General features: G+C 42.3%; 1 protein-coding gene across 1 annotated transcript in view; it reads right to left on the bottom strand.

Moving 5' to 3' along the window:
* Window positions 1-21304, bottom strand: part of TMEFF1 (transmembrane protein with EGF like and two follistatin like domains 1) — a gene marked incomplete at both ends in the record, with an annotated part of 120634 nt that extends 99330 nt beyond the window's left edge. Inside the window, one exon of the mRNA XM_084282741.1 lies at window positions 21040-21304. Within this exon, the coding sequence (XP_084138867.1) occupies window positions 21040-21304 (265 nt within the window). The remainder of the gene's footprint in view (window positions 1-21039) is intronic.
* Between the last annotated feature and the right edge of the window lie 1613 nt (window positions 21305-22917).

The raw sequence follows: 22917 nt of genomic DNA, 5'->3' as shown, positions 1-22917 counted from the left end.
CTTTCAAAAGACTCCAGACAGCTCTGTCCTTAATCCCAGCAGCTAATATCCACACAAACCCGTTGGTTTCATGTATTTTCATAATATTTTTAACTTTTTGCAAGTGCAGTTATTACTGGAAGCATTTTGAAAAACTGCTCTTACAGAGATTCATTCCTTGCTCACTGCTCTTGTATGAGAGCATGTTCTGCACAAAAACTGTGCTCCTAAATCTCTCCTGTCATATCTAGTTAACTAACCTCATTTTGCATTGGTAAATACAGCATATAATAATGTGAAGCAATAGCATGACATATTCCACCAGAAAGCTATCACCAGGAATTTTCGTAAAGTGTCATACAGGGGACAATCCAGTTATTTTATCATGTAGGAATCACTGAGTAGGTTTTTGCCAAACAAATCAACTTCTAGCCCTCATTGATTCCTATATCCATCCAGCCATTCAAACCCAAACACCACCCAAATGTCAAACCACTGAAATCATGTCGTCCTATGCAACACCTTAACATAAAATCACTGCACGTACAAGATAAGCACAGCAACAGATCATTTGCTTTGTCTTCCTCATAGCACTGAGCAAGAATTATAGAAGCAAAGTATGACCCAGATGACCTAGTGCTACGACAAGAAAAACAGACACTCATTACAACATTGTCTTCCTATCTGGTTCCTGAATAGGTCAGCAAAGGTTCCCCAGAGCCAGCAGGCCTTGTATTTAGGCAGGTAGGTACATTCAAGGGAAGAATGTTCAGCTAGAAGGCTTTCTGATTAATCCATCACCAGTCTGTGCTACGTCTGGGACAGCACACCAGTGCACTGCATTTCCCTTGGGGCTGAGGGAGAAGCCATACCTGTCCCTGTATTTAATGTATGGTTTTCAAATACAGCTGTAAATATTAGCTTTCACAAAAAGGTCTTAGAATACAGAAACATTTATTACAGCCAGTTTTTCTCCAAACATTTTTTTTTTCCCAAAACTTGGATTGCCTTATGCCTGTACTACACAACAAAACGTATTGTTATTGTTAAGTTGCCAAATCAAAATGATACCAATGGCATTTAATTATGAGCCACTTACATTAAGATCTGAATGGTAAGAAACGTTAGATTTCTGGAAAATCCTGTAACAGTTAAAAATCATAATCCTTTCTGAATCATGCGTTTCAAAAACAACTTGCATATTTATATTCTGTATGTTTTAATATGCCAAACAAATAGACAAACAAACAAAAAACACGTATATAGATAAATATAATGACTTGAAAACTTAAATCAGGATACATCAGTTCATCACAGAATCTCTTGCAGGTGGCAAGATAAAAGTCAATAAGATCAGCATGTCTACATTAAGCTTTGACAGTGTAATAATATAACATTTATTATGGATAATAACTATGCAGAAGAAGAGAGGAATATGACTTATTTTTCTAAATCACAAATACAAAATTACAACATCATTTGTGCATTTTGCCGTACAGGCTATGGGATAAAAACATAATGCTAGGTGATTGCGAAATGGTCTCTAAATGAGTTTATAAACTTCTTTAGTATCACCCTCATTCATTTTAATATGGTAGTCTTGGAATAAAATCAGAACATGCTGAGAAAACCCTGACAATACAGTTTCATTGTTTTCAACTAGACAAAACACAACTGAATGTTCCAATGAAAAATCTCAATTAAAAATTATTAATTAAATGTCTTGAATGGATTAGCTATGAATGATGAAGATAAAAACTAGTGTTCATGCTCCACATTTCTGATTCCAAAACAGAAAACCACCTAGCTATTTTTACCTTATAGACCTGATCCAGTCACTGAAAATTACATCCAGCATTGTGTGTATCTTGATTTAATTTTGGATTTGAAGATACTTTTTTTTTTTTTTCTGAAATAAATTAGGAGATTTTCAAAGGTATTAATAAACATTAAGTAAAGAACTTTATATTGCACATTTGAAAATCTCTTGAATGATAAACATGTGGACATTACTGTTGTAGAAAGATATGATCACAAATCAGAAATCACATCTCTTTGAGTTTGTGGGTTTTTTTTGTTTGTTTGTTTGTTTTTAAGTATTATTGATCCAAATAGTATCCAATATAGTATCCAAATCTTTTAAATCTGAAAGAGCACTAAATCCTTTTTTGAAGGCATCTTTTTCCTTTTTTTTTTTTTAATATATTAAAGCAGCTGAGCACTCCAGCTAACAACACAGTTAATAACATAAGTATATGACTTCAGAATTAAGCATGTGCATATATTCAGGATTAAGGTTTTAATCTGTCATTTTTCATAATATTTTATTAAATGGAGGAGTACAGAAAAAATACATATATATTGTATATATTTCTAATTAGAAACCACAGTGACTGAGAACAGCATTTAATTAAAGACATGCTAGTGGGGGGAAGGGTTGTTTTTACTGCATTTTGTTGTTTTAAGAAAGACAGAAGAAGAAGAAATAAATTAGATTTTGATGAACAGATTTCTCCTCTCCTGCATCCTAATGCATGAGTTTTTTTCTCTGGTGTCTTCATCACATTGCTCTTTTCTCTTAATTTACTGTTTCCCTCACTTAACCATTCCCTCAGCTGGATCCAAGACCATCCATTTCTCTTTTCTCTCTCTCTCAAGGTCCTTTCAACTGTTCTTTCTGGCAGCAGCCTCTGTACTGCTGCATCCTCTTCTGCCATGCTCGCATAACCATGCCCTTCCTGCACTCTGTCTCACCACCATTGGGAGCCTCTTCTCTCGCAACAACTCAGCCATGCTCTCCAATGCTATGTTGGGCTGCTGATCTCGCCTGGTGGCCTTATGTTTTCTCCTCAAGTCCAGCAAAACCTTTTCTCTTTCTCTCCAAGCCCACATCTCAAACTCATTTTTTTTTTAACTATTCCAATTGTTCTTACCTTTGCCTCTACCTCTTCCTTTAACTTTTACCTTGAATTCAAGCCATTTTAATTTTCATTGACTTTTGACTGGACCTCTCCCTTCTTGCTTGTTGTAGCCCATCTCAACCATTTGACCCAGACTTAATAATAAACTCTTCCTTCTGATCTTTTAATCTTCAAATTCCTCTTCTCTGATGAATAACCTTCTTCATTCCACAGAGCTTGCTCTGCCATCCTGCCACACCTTTTCTGACATCCAGCCAATTACCCTCTCCGGCTTCTCTTAGACACTAATCTTCAGCAGGTTCTTCCTACACAGACAGACAGAAAATTTCCATTGCCTCAGAAAGGTCTTGGTTCTGTTACTTCCCTACTGCCCTCTCCCCTCTTGCCTCCAAGACACAGTAAATTGCGTACTCCTATCTTGGAAGCAATGTGGCTGCAGTAACATGACAGCATGAAACAAAAAAAATAACAAAAAAGCAGGATGAACAGTCTGACATTTCACCTGCTTTGATCTCCTTATACTCAATGTCTTGTTCCTGGGCAAGCAAAGACACCATTACATTTCATTTTACAATCTCTGTTCTCATCGGCCTAAATCTATCTTCTTAAGAAAAGTCAGTCACCCACCATGTTTTTCACAGGTACACCTTCATATTGCTCTGACTGTTCCCTGTCTTGCATTCACCTTTTTGGCAGCCTGCCCACTTGGCTGAGAAGAAGACTCTTAATGAACTGAAAACACAGAAAGGGAGCATGCAAGTGTAAATACAGATAGGCAACAAAGGAGTAAAAGCATTGCCTGGGCACTCTGGCAAAAAAATAAAAATAAAAATAAAAGCCCAGCTGGAGATAGCAAGGGACATTAAGGTTAAAAAGAAACAATTCTATGGGAGTGCTATATGCAAGAGGAATTTCAGGAAAAAAATTTGTCTGTTGATGGATGGGGAAGAGAGAAGCAATAGGCATCAAAGTACAGGCTGAAGCACTTGGTGTCCTTTTTGTCTTAGAAGTCTTCATAGACAAATCTTGTTCTCAAATCCCAGCAGGTATCAACACTGTTCAGAAAAAAACGAGGGACAGCCAATGGCAAAGTAGCAATAGGTTAGAGACTACTCGGAAAAATTGGGTATGTTCAGCTCCATCAGGCCAGATGGGTTTCACCCAAGGACCTGACAGGATTTGACTGATGTGGCTGCAAGGCTGGTATCAATCACCCGTGAAAAATCAAGGTTGTAGGGGGAGGTCCCTGATGACTGGGAAAAAGCTAACATAATTCCCAGCTTTAGGGAGGTCAAGGAAGAGGACCTAGGGAACAATCAGGTGGTCTGCCTCACCTCAGCCCCTGAAAAATTCCCTGGAGAACATCCTCTCAGGATCCATCTCTGAAGACAGAAAGGACAGGAAGGCTAGCAGGAGCAGTCTGCAGGGATTTTTGAAGGGCAGATCAGGCTTGACCCACCTCATTTTCTTCCATGAAGGAAGGGTCAGAAGGGAGAGTGGTCGAGGTGAAATCCTTCATTCAACCTTCTGACACCATCTCCCACAGTGGTCTTCCTTTTAAGCCAAGAAAATACAGGTGGGACAGACAGACAGTTGGAGCTGGACTGGAAGGGACAGGAGTGGAAGGACAATACAGCCACCCTGTCTTCAGTTTCCTTATGGTCCAGCAGGGAAGGCTGTTTCCATAAACACAAGGGAAAAGCCTCTATGCTTCATGTTGTGTTTCAAATCAGCTGCCTTGCTGAAGGGAGAGGGTTCACACAGCTCTCAGAAAAAGCCTGCTTTGTGCCTCAAGTTTCATGCTCTCAAGTCAAGCTGGCAGATGCACATCTTGTAAGTTCAGAAGATGAAGCAGACCCAAGAGATGCTGAGTTTGAGCAGGTTAGGAATCATTAATGTTTCTATTACTTGTTTGATTCGGTGATTAAAATCTCCCACTGAGCACGTTTCCGGAGAGGCTAACACTCAAAAAGAGGATTCCTCTGAGATAAAAGGTTTATAGTATGTTTCTTTTCTTTCCTTCTTTTTTTTTTTTCTTCTTCTTTATTTTTTTTTCTTTCCTATCCCAGGTGAACTTGATTGCTCTTTTTCATTAGCTTGCATGCTTTTCTGGTTTAATGCCATGTTTTGGTTTGGTTTGGGTTGGGTTTTGTTTTTGTTTTTACTACAGCTGTGTTTTGTTTTCTTAGCTGGTTTTTGCTCCTCATAGAAGATATAGTAATTTTAATAGCTCTGTGAAGCTTATGTATTTTGCTATTGTTTTGACTACATTATCACCACCGTTTAATGATAATGTATTCTCAGTATTTTGTTTGCCAAACATGCAACTGTTTTTAACTTGCAGTAACTGCATAAGCTCATTAAGCGCTGCTTCCCATTACGCTACCGTATTACTTTACAGGTTTCAAGTTCTTTAGTGGAATAAGAAGTTTAATTGCTCCTTGATTTCCGGAAAGACGGTGCTTAACATCTTGCATTAGATTCCTGCCTAGTGTTTTGCTGCTTCGCCCTGTCTATTAAAGCTTTCTTGCAGTTAAATTCCTTTCTTGCAGATAAATTCTGCCATGTGGAATGGCAGAAATAAAAGTAAGTGTATTTAGTGGAGTGTAACATGAAGAACAAGGCGAATTAAATGAATCATACACAGTGCTTTTATGCTGGCTATGTAAGACTCTGAAAAGGGGGGACAAACCTTTTATGTCTGAAAATCTTCAGTTACACTGACAAACTGCAGGAAGTTTCTTTGGCAATGTGGCCCCATGCACACCCCACAGACGCCCCCCACAGACTGCCCATCTTCAGAACAATCAGATCTTGACTTCACAAGCTTTCTGCCCATTATGCAGGAAGAAATATGGAAATCTATTATTTCAGCGTAGCAATGAGAACCTATGGCATAAGACATAATATACTGGCACCTATAGCAATTGCATTTTTTTTTCTAGGTGCAGTGAGGATATGGTTTCGCAGGTTGCTGCCTGGTGCTAATGGGAACAAGGCCACAATTCTCCTCTTTACCTCTCTCCGCTCTCCACCTCATGGCCCTGTCTCATCTGGCACTCATCACTGCGGTCAGGTTGCCACTAATAACACTGAGAGAAGAAAATACCCACTCTTTGCTGCATTAGCGGTGTGCCACTTCTTATTGAGGGGTCTTGGTTGAGAGCAGGGTTTACTAAAGGCTGAGGTGGGACAAGGCCTGTGGTGGGATGCACAGCCAGCAGCAGGAGGGTGGAACCATGGGCAATGGCAACTCTCCATAAAACCATACCCTAATTTGGGCTTGGGTTTTCCAAAGCTCAGACCATCTTTTTCTACTAGATGAGAATCCAACACATTCACCTGAAACTGTAGGCTGTCAAAAGAGGTTTGCAATACACTTGATCCCAGGCCTTGACAGAGAGAAGGGGATTGCAAGGTCTTTGCTTTCAAGCCAGTGTATAGAAAAATTCTCTTTTTCAGGTGCTGGTTGACATACGAGAACTACTTTCAATGGTACCCATTATGCCATTAATTCAAGTGAGAGGTCTTTGCCAGGATATAATGGTTTTAACCTTGCTCACAGCCATTTAAAAATCAGCCTCCCCTATGAAATTTCTGTATTTTCCCTAGCTGCAGATGGGAAGAGTTGCCCTTTTCTTTTTTCTTTTTTCTTTTTTTTTTTAATTTTCTTTTTAAAGGAAGTTATGATAAGCCATAATGAAAGAACAAATCAAGTAGTCAGAAAAAGATTCCCAAATTAGTTTTGTTTGAGCAAATGTAATTCTTATGCCCTTATGCAATGCTAGACAAGTTGCTCAATTCAGACTTTCCAGACATGTTCACTAATTGGGCTTTTCTCATTGCCTAGATGCTTTTGGGTTTGGTTTAGTTTCTGTTTGTTTGTCTGTTTTCTTCCTCAAAGTGATTCAAATGGGATGTGATATCTCACATCAGTGGAAGTTGTTCAGTGAATGCATCAAACTCTGTTAAAAAAATCTAAATACCCTAGTACATTATTTTCCTAACATCCAAATTTTCACCCAAACATTGATTTAAACAAATGTGCACAGCAGTTTTCAGACTACTCTGGTCCATGTGCAAGTTTTAGACATCTTAGAAAATACATCAAAAAAGTTACTGAAATTTCTGAACAGAAGCTATCAGAGCAAGATATTCTTACAATAATGTCCCTAAAGTCTATCCTTTTCATTCAATTTCTTTAAAATATGCTTCTTATTAAGCTTTTTAAAAAACAATCAATTGATAATAGATGGTTAAGCAAATAGTGCATTTTAAGATCAATAAGAAAGAAATGGACAATTCTGAGGAGTAGGCTTCAGTGCAGAAATAGTGACCACAATGGTTCAACAACACAGGAGATCTCCTCCAGGCATATGGAAGACTGACTGTCAGCATGGCAGTCAGCCTGTACAGCAGCATCTTTTATGCAAATATTACCTGTCTATCTAAAAGCACAGGAAGAAACGCCTATTTCTGGGTGAGTTACAGAACTTAGCTAGATATAGGACATGAAAAATGGGCTTAAAAGTGTGAGTTACCTAACCAAAGAAAAAACTCAAGGACGTTGCCGTGTTTGTGTTCTGAAAGATTTTAATCCCAGAATTGACTGTTCTAAAGCTATGGACCTTTTCAAGAAGGAAACAACAGGGATACACTTGAAAACTTAATTAGAGGGAATTATACCTTTGGCTCTCTATGGGCCCAGCCAGTCTACATTAAAATCAAGAATTTATAAAAATACCTTAAGTAGCTACTGATTTCAAATGAAAGATGAAGTACCTTTTTATTTTCAGAATATTATACGGAAGCTAATTCCAACAAGAGAGTATTTTCCATTTATGAGATTAAAATGTAACAGTTGAATCTGCTAGTTTTCAAATTAATACAAAAAATTCAGTTTCCTCTTGCAGTTTGGTCTCATTAGAATCCCTTAACAGATCTGTAAATTAAAAAATTATTGCAATGTATTCTTATGATACACATACCTATGTAAACGTAGCAACAGAATCTTATTTTGTATACAGAGAAATGAAATAAATTAACTCTTGTATAATATCCCCAAAATATAAACACTATGAATAGTGCTGGAGAATAATTAGATTTGCATAAACTCTCTCCTCCAAACACCCATACACTACGCTATTTAGGGCTGGTTTTGAAAACCATAATTAAGCATTCAGGAAAACCCTGGAAAAGTAACAGAACCACCAGTGACATAAAAGTCATGGGGAGAAAACAAACAAACAAGCCCCTGGTCGCTCATTCAGGCTACTTAATGAGTTCTTGTAATACCAGTAAGTTACGGACCAGGAAAGAGCCAAGTCACAAGCCCTGCTGCTTTCAAACTTTAACAACTGCATTACACTTTCAAAAAAAACAAATCACTGCTGAGGAGTTGTTCGGCTTACTGAAATACGTTTACCTCCCGTGGAGAGTCTTGTCAGCTAAATCTATAGCTAATAATTCCTTCCTGCTTGCTCGTTTATCCTTACCGAAATGCAAGGAGAAATACGATTCCTGAAGCTTCTGCTAACCCCCTCTGATGGTCTCAAGAGGATTTTCAGGGGCTGGGAATTTATAGCCATGCCACAGCATGGGATCCACACGTCGTGCCTGGTTGCCACCAGGGTTACAGGTACAGAGAGCTGACGGACTCTGTTGCCCACCAGCTGGGCGAGTCAGCCAACACGACCAGGTGCTGTGACACCCCTCATTTCGGACAAAGAAATAGGCTTTATTTAAAATATGGCCAAGATCCTGCCTCTCCTTCAAATACATTCATCGATTGCCTTCGTTCCTGTCGTGCCACTCATGCAGCACAAAGCAGGTGGAAATTATTCACTCTTCCCCACTGGGGATTCCCTCAGCAAATGTAACGCTGGATTAGCCGCTCATGAGTTGTCTTCCCTGTGGTTCCCAGGGCTGAGGAGCACGGTGTGAGCAGCCTGTGCCAAAACGTGCCCAGTGTCAGCTTACAGCTCTTGAGGGAGGCTTCCTAATTGCCATAAATTAGCTTCTATTACCTGCTTTACAGCAGAGATTCAAGAAACTTGTTGGTTCTCATTTTGCCCTCATTTAGAGGGAGAAAAGGACATTGAGGTTTTGCCAGGTGTCCTCCAACACTCAGCCCAGTGTGCAAGGAGGGGAGTCCCTTCCTCCCCCCTCATTCAGCAAGTCAGGGAGAGGGAGAAAGGGGGCACAAGACCAGGATCACAGATGTACAACTGCATCTGCTCTGAATCATGTCGCTGCAACAGCACTAATAGATCCTGTGCCAGTCTGAATTTAACCTGCCTTTTCTGTTCAAATGCAGGGCCGTAGGCACCCTCAGCCCGCAGCCTTTGCTCAGCCCTCTTCAACAATGTTGTGCCCCTCCAAAACGACAGGAACATACAGCCAACAATTTTTCATACAAATACGGGGGGAGAGGAGGAGGCAGAAATCCCTGTATGTAAATATGCATGTGGCTAAATTCTGCCCTTTGTCTCACACCCATATAACTGAGAAGAAGTAAAAGGCCAATTTCAGCCTCGAGATAAACAACCAGAGGCAGAGGTATAGCTGCTATTTACACTAAGGCTGAACCTAGTGCACTGAAGCTGCATAAGGATAACCCAGCACAGTATCAGAAGCTACTTTGACATGCCCTGCATAATTTTAAGGCAAAAATGTCTTTCTGTCTGCAAAAAACGTAGGCAATTGAGTCCATCCCTTAGAGTATAGGTTTTGCTACAACTCCTGTAAAAGCCTATGGAAAATCATTAAGTGTTTCTACATCCTTAACCAGTACAGCTCTATGAGACTACTATTTGCAGTTTCTTCCTGCTTACTCTGTACATAGATAAATCTGTTTGTTTGTTTGTTTTTCTGTACATAGATAAATCACAGGGACTATGATCTAGGAGCTCTTGTTGATTTTAAGCAGTGATTAGCACTCTGGAAAAAAATACCATCGGTAGTGGGTTTCACTTCTCTGTTTCTGTAGTCAGACAACCAGCTCTTTTCTTGCCCCTGTGTTTGTAGAAACCTTTTTCCATGAATAATTTAAAAACAAAAACAAAAAACAGGAAATACCACCTAAGTGAAAGAAAACCTGGGTACTACATTGATATGATGTCCAGGGACAAAATTTTTGTTGTGTGCTTCGCTAGCAGTTAACCAACATACCAACCCCGACCTCCAAGAAAAAACAAATAGAAACACCAAAGAAGAAACAAAATTGGAGGACAGAGAGGCACCAAAGAATTCCTATCTTCCTATCTCCTTCTCTGTTTTCAGAAAGAGAAGTGGTTAATACAATAATAAAAATGGAGGACACATGAGAGCAGTTTCAGGTAGCTTTCTGTAGTAGAACCAACCTACTTTCCTACCTACTTCTTTCATGTGGCTTTTTGCAGTAGAAGAGAGGGACTTTCCAACCCACTTCTTCCAGCTACCAGCTATCACAGAAGTCACATTGCTGCCTCAGGCTTCAGATGGGATCCACCTGTGGCAAGAAGCCCCACACCAGCAAGGCTCGGTCCTGCTGCTGCTCTTCATCCCCCCAGAAGAAGCCTGCACATCGCATAACCTCCCCAAATGCCTAACTTACACCCAATCCCCTGAATTAAAAAATAAATAAATAAATAAATAAAATAAAATAAAATAAATAAAACAAAATAAAGTAAATAAAAGTGGAAACTGAACACAGGAACCACCTTTCCTCAGTCCTTCTAGCTGAAGACACCTCATGAAAAATCAGAGAAAAGTCATGGGGATCTTTTGGTTGTTCGAGTGTCAGTATGCTGAACTCTTGTAGCTTAAGTAACTGAAAGAGGCTGGAGACCTATTTTCAAGATGTTTATAGAAAGAAATACTTATTCTATAAGTAGTATTGGTACCTTTTACATAATCTTTTTTAGATAATTCTGAACGCATTTTACTGTGACTTTAAATAGCACAGAAATACATTTCTGCAATATAGAATACCAATACGTAATCCCTTTGACACAACAGACTACGTATTTGGGAAACAAATGTGAAGGCAGTAAAAAACTTCATGTTCCTACATTAACTCTTATTTGCAGGTTTCACTACTGAACTATTTAATCATTATGTTTGAATGATTTAGGATTTTTATTTTTTTATTTTTGTAATACACTGCTTTAGATTAGGCTTATCAAGTGTCTAATAAAGCATTACGTTCATCTCTTTTGTCTTCTGTGTGAGGACTCTTTTATTACAGTGTAGTATCTTTTTGTTTTAATGCCGCTCTGCAGTGGATTGCCAGCTCATTAATTTTTCTGCTATAACACCCAAATCCCTTTCCTGACCAGTGTGCTGGATGATTGATTCCTTGCTCCCAGACTAATTTTTTACGTTGGACTGCATTTACCATCTGGTAGATAAATCACCCAAAACACTCAAATTCTGAGCCTGGTTCCACAGTTCCTCTTTGTTTGCTCAGCCAGCAGCGTGAATATCACTTGCAAATGTGGAGGTTGTGTTCTCTCACCTGGATAACTCTTCTACACTACAGACAGGATTTTAACAAAGAGCACTGAGATAATGATATACCTCTTCTCTCTTTAGCAAAAACAAACAAACAAACAAAAAATAAGACAGCTGTTCTCTGCTTCTTCTAGCCAAAATTTTTGTTTCCTACCTACCACAGCCACTAGTTTTTGACAAGAAAAAGAGTATTTCTTAAATCTCAGACCTGATTTTGTACATTTCAAGCACATACACCTATTTTCACAAAGGCATTCTTTGTAGGCGTAACTATATGGACAAGCAAACAAAAGGACAACCTTTGCAGATAACTAGAGATGAAATACAATTAAACAAATGGCCTTCTCAATCCATGTTTTGCATGAGAAAACTGTTCTATAACCTTAACCTGAGCCTGCTTATTTATTTTTCACTTTTATAACCCTGAAATTATACTTTCACAAAATGATGCTCCCAACCAAGACAGGAAAAAGGAACTCTGCCTTGCAAAACTCACAGTAAACTTCCACGAGAAATGGAGGATGAAGGAAAAACTATCCTAAAACACCATATTTCAGGAAAGTAACAACTCATCTGCCACCACTACACCTGGCATTGTGGCTCAGGGGGATCCCTTTATGTTTTCAAAGGATGTTTTGCTGCTCCCCTCTGCCCTGGAGAACCCACTTGGCACAATGCCCTGACCTCTGCCTCTCCCCGAGGGATCGGAAAAAGGCACACACAATCAGAGTCAATGCTAATTAGCAAAATGTAAAGATTTAATTAGATCAGTGCTTCCCCAAGTTTTAAAGCAACAAACTGCTATCCAGACAAATTTGTATCAACCTTTTTATGGAAATACCTGTTGAAAACACTGTTTGAGATGTCTCCACCAACCACCTACTGACTTTGTATCTTGGCCTCGTAGCTTAGTCACCTTAAAGATTAAAACTTACATTTTCAAAAGCATTCTCTCATTTCGTATGCCTGGTCTATTTTCGGCATTTTCTGCGTATGCACTGACACCTTGAGCTAGCCCAGATCTCAAACTTTTATGCAGCGTTTGTGAAGATTCTTGTTTGTACTAAAATTTTGGAGGAAATTCAGCAGCTTCTGCAAATAATGCTTATCTAATCACTCATTCTTTGTAGTTACATGTGAAACCATATGTGAACCAGTCTCTGAATAGGAGAGCAAGTCAAACTGCTGTAATGTTCAACAAACACTTCTCTATGCTCCAGGTTTAGGCAACGAAACACTTCCTCACCTGCTGCTGAAGTGTGTTTATATGAGGTTTTCTATAGTCATATGCAAGTAGATGTGACAGCACAGTTTCATTGTGGGCTGGGTGCTACTTCTTGCATCATCAGATACTGTGTCACAGGATTTACTAGGGGTAAGCACACCTGAAGCAAGTGTTTTGGCCGGCAGTAGGTGAACATTGCAAGCTGCTGGAACTGGTCTGCAATGTGTCCGTCTGGGAAATCAGAAGGGCTGGGTCTGGGGTGAAGCAGTTGGAGTTCCTAATGTTAAGCATTTCTTGCTCATCTCACACTACAGCACTCAAGGGCAGATTAACTGGAGTTTGCCTGGTCTCTGGCTCACCCAGCTGCCTCCATCTGCTCTCACGCTGGTCCCATGTGGTCGGTGTGAGACAAAGGAGACCTCCCAGGGTCTTGCCTTGAGGAACCCAGCTGTCACCGGCCAGCAGGCCAGGTAGCTGAAACGGGGCTGCCCACCAAGGCTTTGCCTCCAGACCAGACTGAAGAAGAGCTGCTCCACATCCTGACCACCTGCATGCTTGCTTGCCAAGCTCATTGCTCTTCTTCATCAGCTGTGCCTAGCGGGATGCTCTACAAGGCTGGAAAACACACAGCCTGTTCGCGCCTTTTGAAGATCTAGAGGTGTATATAGCAAGGTCCCAGCCTGGTAAAAGCTGACACAGGGAGGATATGTCAGCTACAGAAAAGAAAAAATCCCCTTCAGAAAACTTACTGACAGTTCTGTCTTGTTCTTGTTTTTCTCCCCTTTCATTTTCGCATGTTTTCCTGCTGGTCTTAATTAACACTATTTTTGAAGCGTGGATGAGGATCCTGCCAGCTTGAACACCGTTATATAATGTGACTGTTTCAAGACTGTAATTGCAACTAAATTTATTTTTATAATACTAAGTCAAAAAAGAGGCATTACAAGGATTTAATTTTATTTTGAACCAGATCCTTTAAACACTGTTGCTGTAACACATAATCTATTACCAGAAAAGACTTGTCTTTTCAGCCCTTAGAAATTGTCTACTATAATTAGAATTTAAATTATCCTAAAATAAATCCTGATTTGCTAGTTAAACACCGCCTCCTCACAAAAACACACTGTGACCAGTAAGGCTTTTTTACGGCAACTTTGATATCAGTGTACCACTAACTTGGTATCCGGAACAGAGAAATGCACCTCTGCAAAATTTAGGCAAATGCCTCCTCAGTGTCCCAGCCCCTACCCAGCTGGGTCTGGGGACATGAGAGGGCCAGGAAGAAGAGAACGTCTCTGGCCACCCAGCAGAGGCTCCAAGAGTTTCACTGCAGTCTTGCTCCCAGTTTCTCACAAGACAAATATTCCTTGGTAAGGATCTCAAAAAGAATAAACAGACCTGCCATTTTTTCTTTAAAATAAAATAAAATAAAATAATATAAAAAACAAAAAACAATTTGAAGAACATATGACCAATGAAGTCCAAACATTTAAATAACTAATGGTGCTACTATATATCTCCCTAATAATACAAGAGGAAATAATTCTGCCCTCAAAGCCCCATGAAGCCAGCTGTGAAGGAAATTGGAACTAAAGATATGTTGTAGCTGTTCATCAAGACAAAGGAGCAGATATGAGGTTCTCCAGGAAACTTTAATTTCATCAGATGGCAATTTTGATTGCTGAACTTACTCCTAACCAGATTTTGTCTCTATCTTCCTATCCTTTTCTGGAAGAAAAGTATTACAAAAAGAAGAACCATTTTGTCAAGAAATGGTTTCGTATAATGAAATTTACTGTGGACTTATTTAGTGCAACATGCTCTTCTCTACACACTAAGGAGCTCCACAGAATACAACACCACTCTCTCACACCCTTCCTCTTTTCGTTCCTGTATTTCTCTGGATTTCTGAATTGTTAGAATTCCAAGATGACACAAGAATAAACTGCAACATTTAGATTAGAGAGAATTATTTAGTTTATAGCAGATAATTTTAATTATAATTACAATTATAATTTTCTTATTTATTAAGCTGTTCTTATGATATATATATTCTATATATTTATATATAGAATAATTTACTTAGAACGTCCTTTGTCTTCATCTCTGTTGGATACTGTTGAATGCTTATGACAAGACAGGATTTTATCTCAGAAATACCAACACGTCCTCCATCTCCACTTTTGTTCTATAGCATCTGTAGGGACTTACCAGGAAGGATAAGCAGTCATCTAGAATCAGAAAAATTGATCCTTTTTCAACATCCCTGGTGCTCAACATTTTTTTTTTCCCTAGAAGCTACATCTGTAGTTATTCTGGAAACTACTGCTTCTACCCTCTCTGTGGACATGCTAACGTCTGGCCACAGGCTGTAAAAGCCATGAGCACTTTCAGTTTACTGATCACTGGTGGAATGTGACCATTGCTTTATAAGGAAAAGGTGAATCAAGCCTCTTGTCAGTATCTGTTGGATTGCCCTTGTCAGTAAATGTTGGATTGTTTGCCTTCATACTTTTTTTTTTTTTTTTTCCCCCTTCCTTCCACATCCACGTAAATATTAACTCTTCACTTTATCCGCCGTACTGCCAATTTTAGAAGAACACCATCAGGCCATAAGGACAAAACACTTATCCTCACATCAACAGCAATAGATTGGTCTTAAGAAAGACACTTTTTGTTTTCCCTGTATCACGAATTATGTGACAGATCTCAGTACAAGAAGAAGGTTCTTTTGGCAATATTTGCCATGACAAACATAGCTCCTCTTTTCCTTTTTTCAAGAAACAGTAAAGAAATTGGAACCTATCCAGTCCCTTCAGTCAAGCCTCAATTGCTCCATCAGGCCATCAGTTCCCACTAGTGCAAATGATGGAGTGACACCTGTTATGAGATGATTTTCTGATATTCTGACACTTTCAATTCCACATTAATTACCTTTCAACTCTTTAATCAGCATACGAATCTGCATTGCAAGGACATTTCATGGCTAAATAATTACACTAAGGGGAAACAGATATGTGCATGTTACTGTCTGAGTTTTAATTTCTCTTTTTAATCATTGTTTTTACTTTTTACTTAAGACTGATTTATATTCATGCCTTATGATAGTTTCTCAAAGTGATATGTAACCTGACTGAGTCTAGATCATTTATTTCAGAAGTTCAGTTGGCACAAACACATATCACAGTTTACTTGGCTAGACTGTTATAATTCATCTGTGGGAACATAAGTCATAGTATCTTAGAAAAAATAACTGATTACTCAAGTTGCGTATACCATTTTAGATCAAGTTTAGCTATGCAAACAAATAAACAAGACATGTATTTCTTAAAACTGTTATGCTAATTTACCTGAACCTGTTCCCCCAACCTGCTTTTACATTCTTGCCAACCTGGCTTCTTACCATTAACACAAATTCTTTTGGCCTTGTATACTTTAGAATGACACACCAAAACAAACACTGATAAAAGCCAGTCCTGAGGCCACATCTGATTCTGGCTGAGCTTAGGCACAAATCTGAGGCCAAGCTCCCATGACTATCAGTGCCTGAGGTTTACAGCCACCCACATCCATCTTCACGTGTGCCAGGTGGGTGGGGCACAGGCAGGGCCAAGGCAGCTTCATGCTCTTGTCCAGCTCTTCCCTTGCACCATGGGGACAGGAGATGGGCTCAAGCTTCAGACAGCACAAAAGCCCAGACTCAGAAAGAGCATATGCAAAACTCATTTTGGCCAAACCACTGAAGTCTTCACCTTGCAGAGTAGATGTACCAATGTGAGTTGCTTTAGACTCTGCCTTATCCTTAGGAAAAAAAAAAAAAACGAAGCTTTCAGCTGAAAAGCTCATACATAATTGGCAATGCACCAGAAAATAGTGACATTTTATCCTGGTTTGAACTATAAGACTGTAATTAGCCGATAATAGTAGATAGTATTTTTGAAAGTGTGCCTTCTCCTCAGTGCTGACATATCTTAGAGCTTCTAGGACAGAAACCCTTGCACTGGTGATGGAATAGTCATCTCCCTAGGAAACTGCTTAGACACTTAGAGGTTGTGCCCCAAATGTTGTGATTCTAACCTTACTGGCTTCTTGTTCATTTAGTTTTTGGCAGATACTTTTTAAAATTCTCAGTGTCTCTATCTGTCACTGACACACCCTTTTGCAAGGAAGCAGAAGTAGCAAAGGCAAGGGCCATGTCTGAGCAGAGATGGTTTCTACCAAGGCAAGATATTCCAAGCATTACACTATTTTGGTCTGAGGTCTGTGACCTCCATTTTTGTTATTTCCTATAATCTCCACAGGGAACAAGAAGCAAGGGACTAGAGAGCACCACCAGCTCTCCACACACAAACTGTAGATGACATATTCTTCATTGCTGGTCCTTAATTAAAGCAGATGTATGAATATGTTATAGACACCACATCAAAGTAGTACACAGACAAGTCTTGAACATATATATATATTTTTTTTCTTGAACTGTCTATGCTGTGCCTCTACTGCTAACATAAGCTTGGAGATTCCAGCTACAGGGTCTGGAGATCAGATGACAGGAGCCATACTTTAAATGCAGTGTTCCCTCTTTGAGGGCGTGCAGAAATCAACAACTAGTGTGATTTTTTTCTCTTCTGTTGTTATACTGCTCAGGATTATGATCATGTTCCTGGATGTTCCTGCCTTATCTGCATTGAAATCTGCCATCTCCTGTTGCTCTTCTCCTTTCTCTAAAGCTCTGTTCACACACAAACACAAACACGCTTCGAAAATAAGAACATACAACATGGCTAATTCTTGCCATCCTTTGTGACTTGCTCCCTTTCTCAGCTTTGTATCTTTTCTCATGGTGTTTCCTTACTCCCTTCTTCTGAGGTACCAGTCAATCACCCACTTCCATCCCTTCTCAGAACCCCCTTTTTGTTTCCCAGCCTTAAGATGATTCAATTCCACTGCTGATTTCTACCCCTCCTTTCTCATCCTACTGTATTTTAAAATATCAAAACACACAAGTTTTGCTGGTGCTTGCCGTACTTCTGCTGGCTCAACATGTTCGCTGCTTCACCTCTCTTTTTTCTACTATTTTCACAGTCTCTGTCTAATTTACTCTGTGAACTGCTTCAGGGCAGAAGCCATTTCTCTAAAGCATATTGAAAGTTAAGGTAACATATGTATGGTAAAGGATGGCTTCTATATAGCTTTCTCTGCTGTCCTGTCCAAAAATTTACAAGCCTATTTGACAGCTTATACTTCTATGCTCAATAAACAGCACATCATATTCTCAGCCATCATATTCACAGGATGGATACTTTCCTTTGTCTACCCATTCCCTTCCCTCTCTCTAATCTGCAATTTCTATCTGCTTCCATCTATGAGCTATTACAGAGATGTTATGGTTGTGCAAAAGAAAATCATTCATGTTCCTCAGAAGAGGAATTCAATGAAAGAGTAAGTGTCCTTAATTTTTCCTTGACCTCATTCAGTTCTCAATAAGCTAAGATAAAATTAAGATAAAATTATCTTCACCCACGTTGCTCAAAGAGACTTTAAGAAACTGGGGGCAGCATATGGCCCATGAGACTCCTAGGAGGCGTGTGAAATCATCCCAAACAAGCATACATGATCACGTGAAGGAGGAACAAGCTGAAATGCTTACCAACAGAAACATATCACTGCTAATTAATACCGGGTGCCCAGATCCAAGCCAATGCACCAAAAAAAAAAAACCCACCCTGTCAAGCCTGCATACCCCTCACTGAAATTCTCCACATTTGGGCAGTTATAATAAATTGCAGCCTCTGTGGCTGCCACACGATCAGAGGGTGTCTCACGTGGGAGATTCAGCCAGACTAAAACTCAACATTCCCACATGCAATGTGGGAATTCCCCTGTGCCGCTCATGAACTAACCACCTTTTGAACTTACCTTCACACTCGGGATGTTTTGACATCCTCCTGCAGTTCACAGGAGTTCTTTATTAAGGACAAGGCTGGCTCATAACCCGAGAGGGGGTGCAAGTATCACAGTATCACTCCATCCTACTTATAGACAGTCAGCGAGTAGCAGGAGTACTACAAAAGATGACCTCAGGTAAAGCTGGGAATAAGGTAACACCTCTAAAACATAAACCTTAAAATTTGTTGGCTATTCTCTTTTCCAGAAAAAAAAATACCAACTTCTGTTTTTTACCACATACTAGGTAAAACAGAGCTATTTCAGTTTTCCTAGCTTAGCAAAGTAGGGATCGACAGACAAACAAATGCATACAAGTCCACATCATCAATTAACTTCAGCTATGTCTTTATTCTCTGCTTCCTGCTCTAATCACTCGATTATATGATCTTCCCTTGGCCAGCAATGATGCAATTATACAATAATTCAACAAAAGACTAAACTGCACTGCCTGTGCAGAAGGGGAAGAACCGAGGCTGAAAAAGCTGTCTTGATTTTCACGTCATCTGCCTGTGTTGTCCACCTCGCAATGTTCTTTTGTTACAGCAAACTCTTTATTTATCAGTATACTCTGGAGGAATTAAGGAGAGGAGTTTGACATTTCCTAAAAATTTAACAATAAATAAGGGTAGCTACATAATCGAGTGATTATAAAATGTTACAGCCTCAGGAGTCATCCCCAAAAGTTTAAGAAACTGTTCCAGGGCAGTCAGCCAAACTGATATAGACTAAAACATCAAAATAATGGGCAAAGTACGAATTGTTCTTCTGTGGGTATGGACACTAATTTAGAGAGTCTAAATTTTTGAAGAAAAGGTAGTGATGAAGTTTGTAAGGATAACTTTCTGCATAAATAGCAAGCTATGTGATAGCACTCCACTGAGAATGGTGCTAATGTCAATGTCTGGCCCCACGTGTAAATACAGGAAAGTCATCTTTGCGGGGAGTAACTTCTCCAGTAAAAGTTAATGAAGCCATCCAGAGGCAAGTGAGGGGAAAATCTGTCCCAGATATTATGTGTTGATATTAGTCCCTTTAAAATTAATGTTGAGAACCGAAACTCTGCGTTTGTGCATGAGGCAGTTACCACGCGGCAGGATCTGACTGCTGTATTTTTAAATGCAATTTCTCTTCTCCATTTTTATAGTTACACTAAAATTAGTGCCTGCCGTACATACGCATACAGCATGTACACTTGCTTCTGCCTTTTTTCCACTTGACTGTGCCATTCCGACTGTCTTTGATACAGCACACGGTTTTCCAATCCCAGGTTGGAAAGCCCTCTTTCAGTAATGGTTTCTAAATAGCAGCATCCGTGCGTTCCACATTGTCTTAGAAACTTCCTCGTATATTTCATCAGCCTTCCATGTTTAATCTCCCTGATTTATGCACATGCTCTGCTCTAATGACCCACATGTCTCTGATGGGTAAGCCTCTAATGCCAGTGGCACATTAACCTATTAAACTCTCTTAAAAAAAAATATTAATAAAAAGTGGTATTTGTACAAACAATAAAAAACTCAGGCAAAACAGCAGCACCGTGGCATCACACACTAATACAGTGGGTGACAAACCTGGGTAAATTAAGAACAAATAAGCTTATGGAGAGTGACCAGCAGTGCGATTTTTGTATTGCAAAACCATTTTGCGATGATGCGCGCTGCTCTGTGAATATTATATTAGTAGCAGTGTGATATTATCCCTATTATAAAATGTGACCGGGGTAGGGGGAAAGTCCCTCTGCTGCTCCCCCTTTCCCCGAGAGCTGCCGGGCACTTTCAGAGCCCCTCCCGGCCGGCTCCGGGAACCTCTCGGAGCGGCGGCTGCCTCCGCACCCAGCTTCAGACAATGGGAGCGGGGCTGGGAGCGGGGACCGGGGGTGTTCATCACCTTGGAGAAGGCACGGCTGAAGAGCTGCCTGCCCCGCCGCCCTCCCGCCGGGTGCGCAGCCCATTGTTTTATAAAGAGCGGCGGGGAGGCGAGCACCGGGATTTATTTTATTTTATTTTATTTTTATTTTTATTTTTTTCGGGGAAAAACGGATTCGCCTTGCCGGTTTGTAGGAGGAAAAGGGGTGTTTGCAACAAAACGTAAACTTTACGGTGTACGCCTTGACTTCGGCTGACTTTACAAAGCCCGTATCCCTGAAGATGCGCTGCCGCCGCGCCAGCCCAGCTCCCCTACACCGAGCCCAGCCCCAAACACCCCTGTAACCCTCTCCCACACACACATAAAACACCCCCCTACCGCTGGGGGGGACCCAAAGCGGGGCACCCCCCGGGTTTTCCCGTGTCTGAGCCTCGCCCAGCACGAAGGGCAGGGCAGGATGGGTGCCCCACCAGCCGTGTGCACGGGGATGGGGTCGCCGCCCCCCGGGCTGCCTCCCGCCGGTCCCCCTCTCGCCACCACCCGCGGGGCTGGTGCCGGGGGGGGGCGGCTTTGTGTGCCCCCCTCCCCACGTCCCCGCGTGGGCTTTACCTGAGCAGTTGATGCCTTTCCCCTTGCCGCCGCCCTGGCACTCGGCGGCGGGCAGGGGGTGGGATGCGCGGCCGGCGGGCAGCGCCGAGAGGGCGAGCAGCAGCAGGGCCGAGGTGTAGCACAGCGCCAGGGGGGGCCCCCCTCTCCCTCTCCCCGGGGGTCCCCCTCGCGGCGGGGGTCGCGGCCGGGCGGCGGCCGGGCTGCTCGCCACCATGGCGAGGGGCGGCCGGGGAGCAGCGGGATGGCGGCGGCAGGCCCGCAGCATCAAGCGGAGCCCGCGGCGCCGCCCGGGCGGCTCCGTCCTTTCTCCGCCGGCCCCCGGCACCCCTTCAGCATCCCCGCCGAGGCGGCCGCACGGAGCCTCAGCCGCCGCCGGCTCCCCCCCAGCTCCCCGCCGCCGACGGCAGCCGGCAGGGCTGGCCCGGGAGGGGCGCAGGGAGCAGGGAGCTCCCCCCTCCCCGCCTCTGCTGCTGCTGCTGTTGCTGCTGCCTCCTCCTCCTCTTCCTCCTCTTCCTCCTCCTCCTCCTCCTCCTCCTCCGCCTCCGCGCCGTGCCCCGGCCGCGCTCCTTTGTGCTGCTCCTCCGGCTGCAACAAAGGGAGCGGAGCCCTGCCGGCTGCTGCCGCCGCCGCGGAGAGGGAGGAGGAGGAGGAGGAGGAGGAGGGGGAGGAAGGAGCACACGTGACGGCAGCCCCCTCCCCCGGCACCCGCCGGCGGCTCCGTGCCCCCCGATGGGCCGCGGGGCGAGGGGGAAGGCGACCGCACCGCCGCTGCTCCCGGGGGAGCCGCAGGAGCTGGGGCTGGGTTTTGGGCGTGCGGGAGCCCAGCACGCCCGGGGAGCGTTTGCACAAACCCGGGAGCATCCGAGGAAATGAGCTCGCCGGCAGGGCAGGGGCTTTGGCGAGCCGGCGCTTTTGTCGGCCGGGGGCTTTCCAGCCACCCACCCGCAGCCTCCTCCGAGGACCAGCAGGGATCCCGAGCGCAGCCCATCAGCATCCTGCTGTGGCCCAAAAGTTTGGTCAGGTCTGGCATCGCTGTCACCAGTTTTATGAAGGGAAAGCATAGGAGGTAGCTGGACATTCAGCGAGATTTGTTTTCCCATTGTCACTTCCATTTTGTGCAAGTTTTTCCATCCACAGTGCAAACTGCTCACTTTTTGGGGAAGAAGGGTTGCCCATGTCCTCAGCCCGTGTCCTCAGCCCGTGTCCTCAGCCCATGCCACCTTCCTGCCTTAAGGTACAGCTCCTGAGCGATGAGCCCTGAGAGCAGTCTCGTAACAGGAGCAGTTGGGAATAAGGCCATAAATCCAGCAGCAAGCTTTGGGTAGGCAGAGAGGTCAGGCACAGTTGTTGTCCTTTCAAATACGGTGATGGGGAGGCAAGCCCTGTATCACCCAGACTGAAAGAGTACTTTTCTTCCAGCCTCTGAAATTCAGCACAGGCTGCCTCTGCCATGTAAATGTTTCTCTGTAATTACTTGCTCCTTTTGTGAGTTGTGGTGCCAGATGTCAGAAGACCTCCACTCCTCAGCAAGGTAAGTTGCATTCACTTGCACAAAGCCTTGCTCTGCTCTCCCTTGACTGCCTGGGTGTACTAGCAAGGTTATTTAAAGCTTGCTCAGATGCATATTGCATCTAGTCTACTGGGCAGGTAAAACGTTCGGATTATCAGGCCATGGGGCCGGCACTGGTCTTGTGTTGTGAAGCTAGTACCTTGCTATGGTTGGAGCAAATGCCCCAAATAGCCCTTTCCATAGACACAACTGGATCCATCTTGCCTTACACACAATATTTTACTGCACTTCTTGCTGGAGGGCTGCACCAAAACTGCCCCCAAGGAGTCAGAAAGCTCCTCCTAGCACCCAGCCTGAACACATTCGAG

This window comes from Netta rufina, assembly GCF_964035555.1.
Source record: "Netta rufina genome assembly, chromosome: 2".
NCBI lineage: Eukaryota > Metazoa > Chordata > Aves > Anseriformes > Anatidae > Netta > Netta rufina.
The sequence above is the reverse complement of the archived record's forward strand: the minus strand, read 5'-3'. Positions and strand labels throughout refer to the sequence as shown.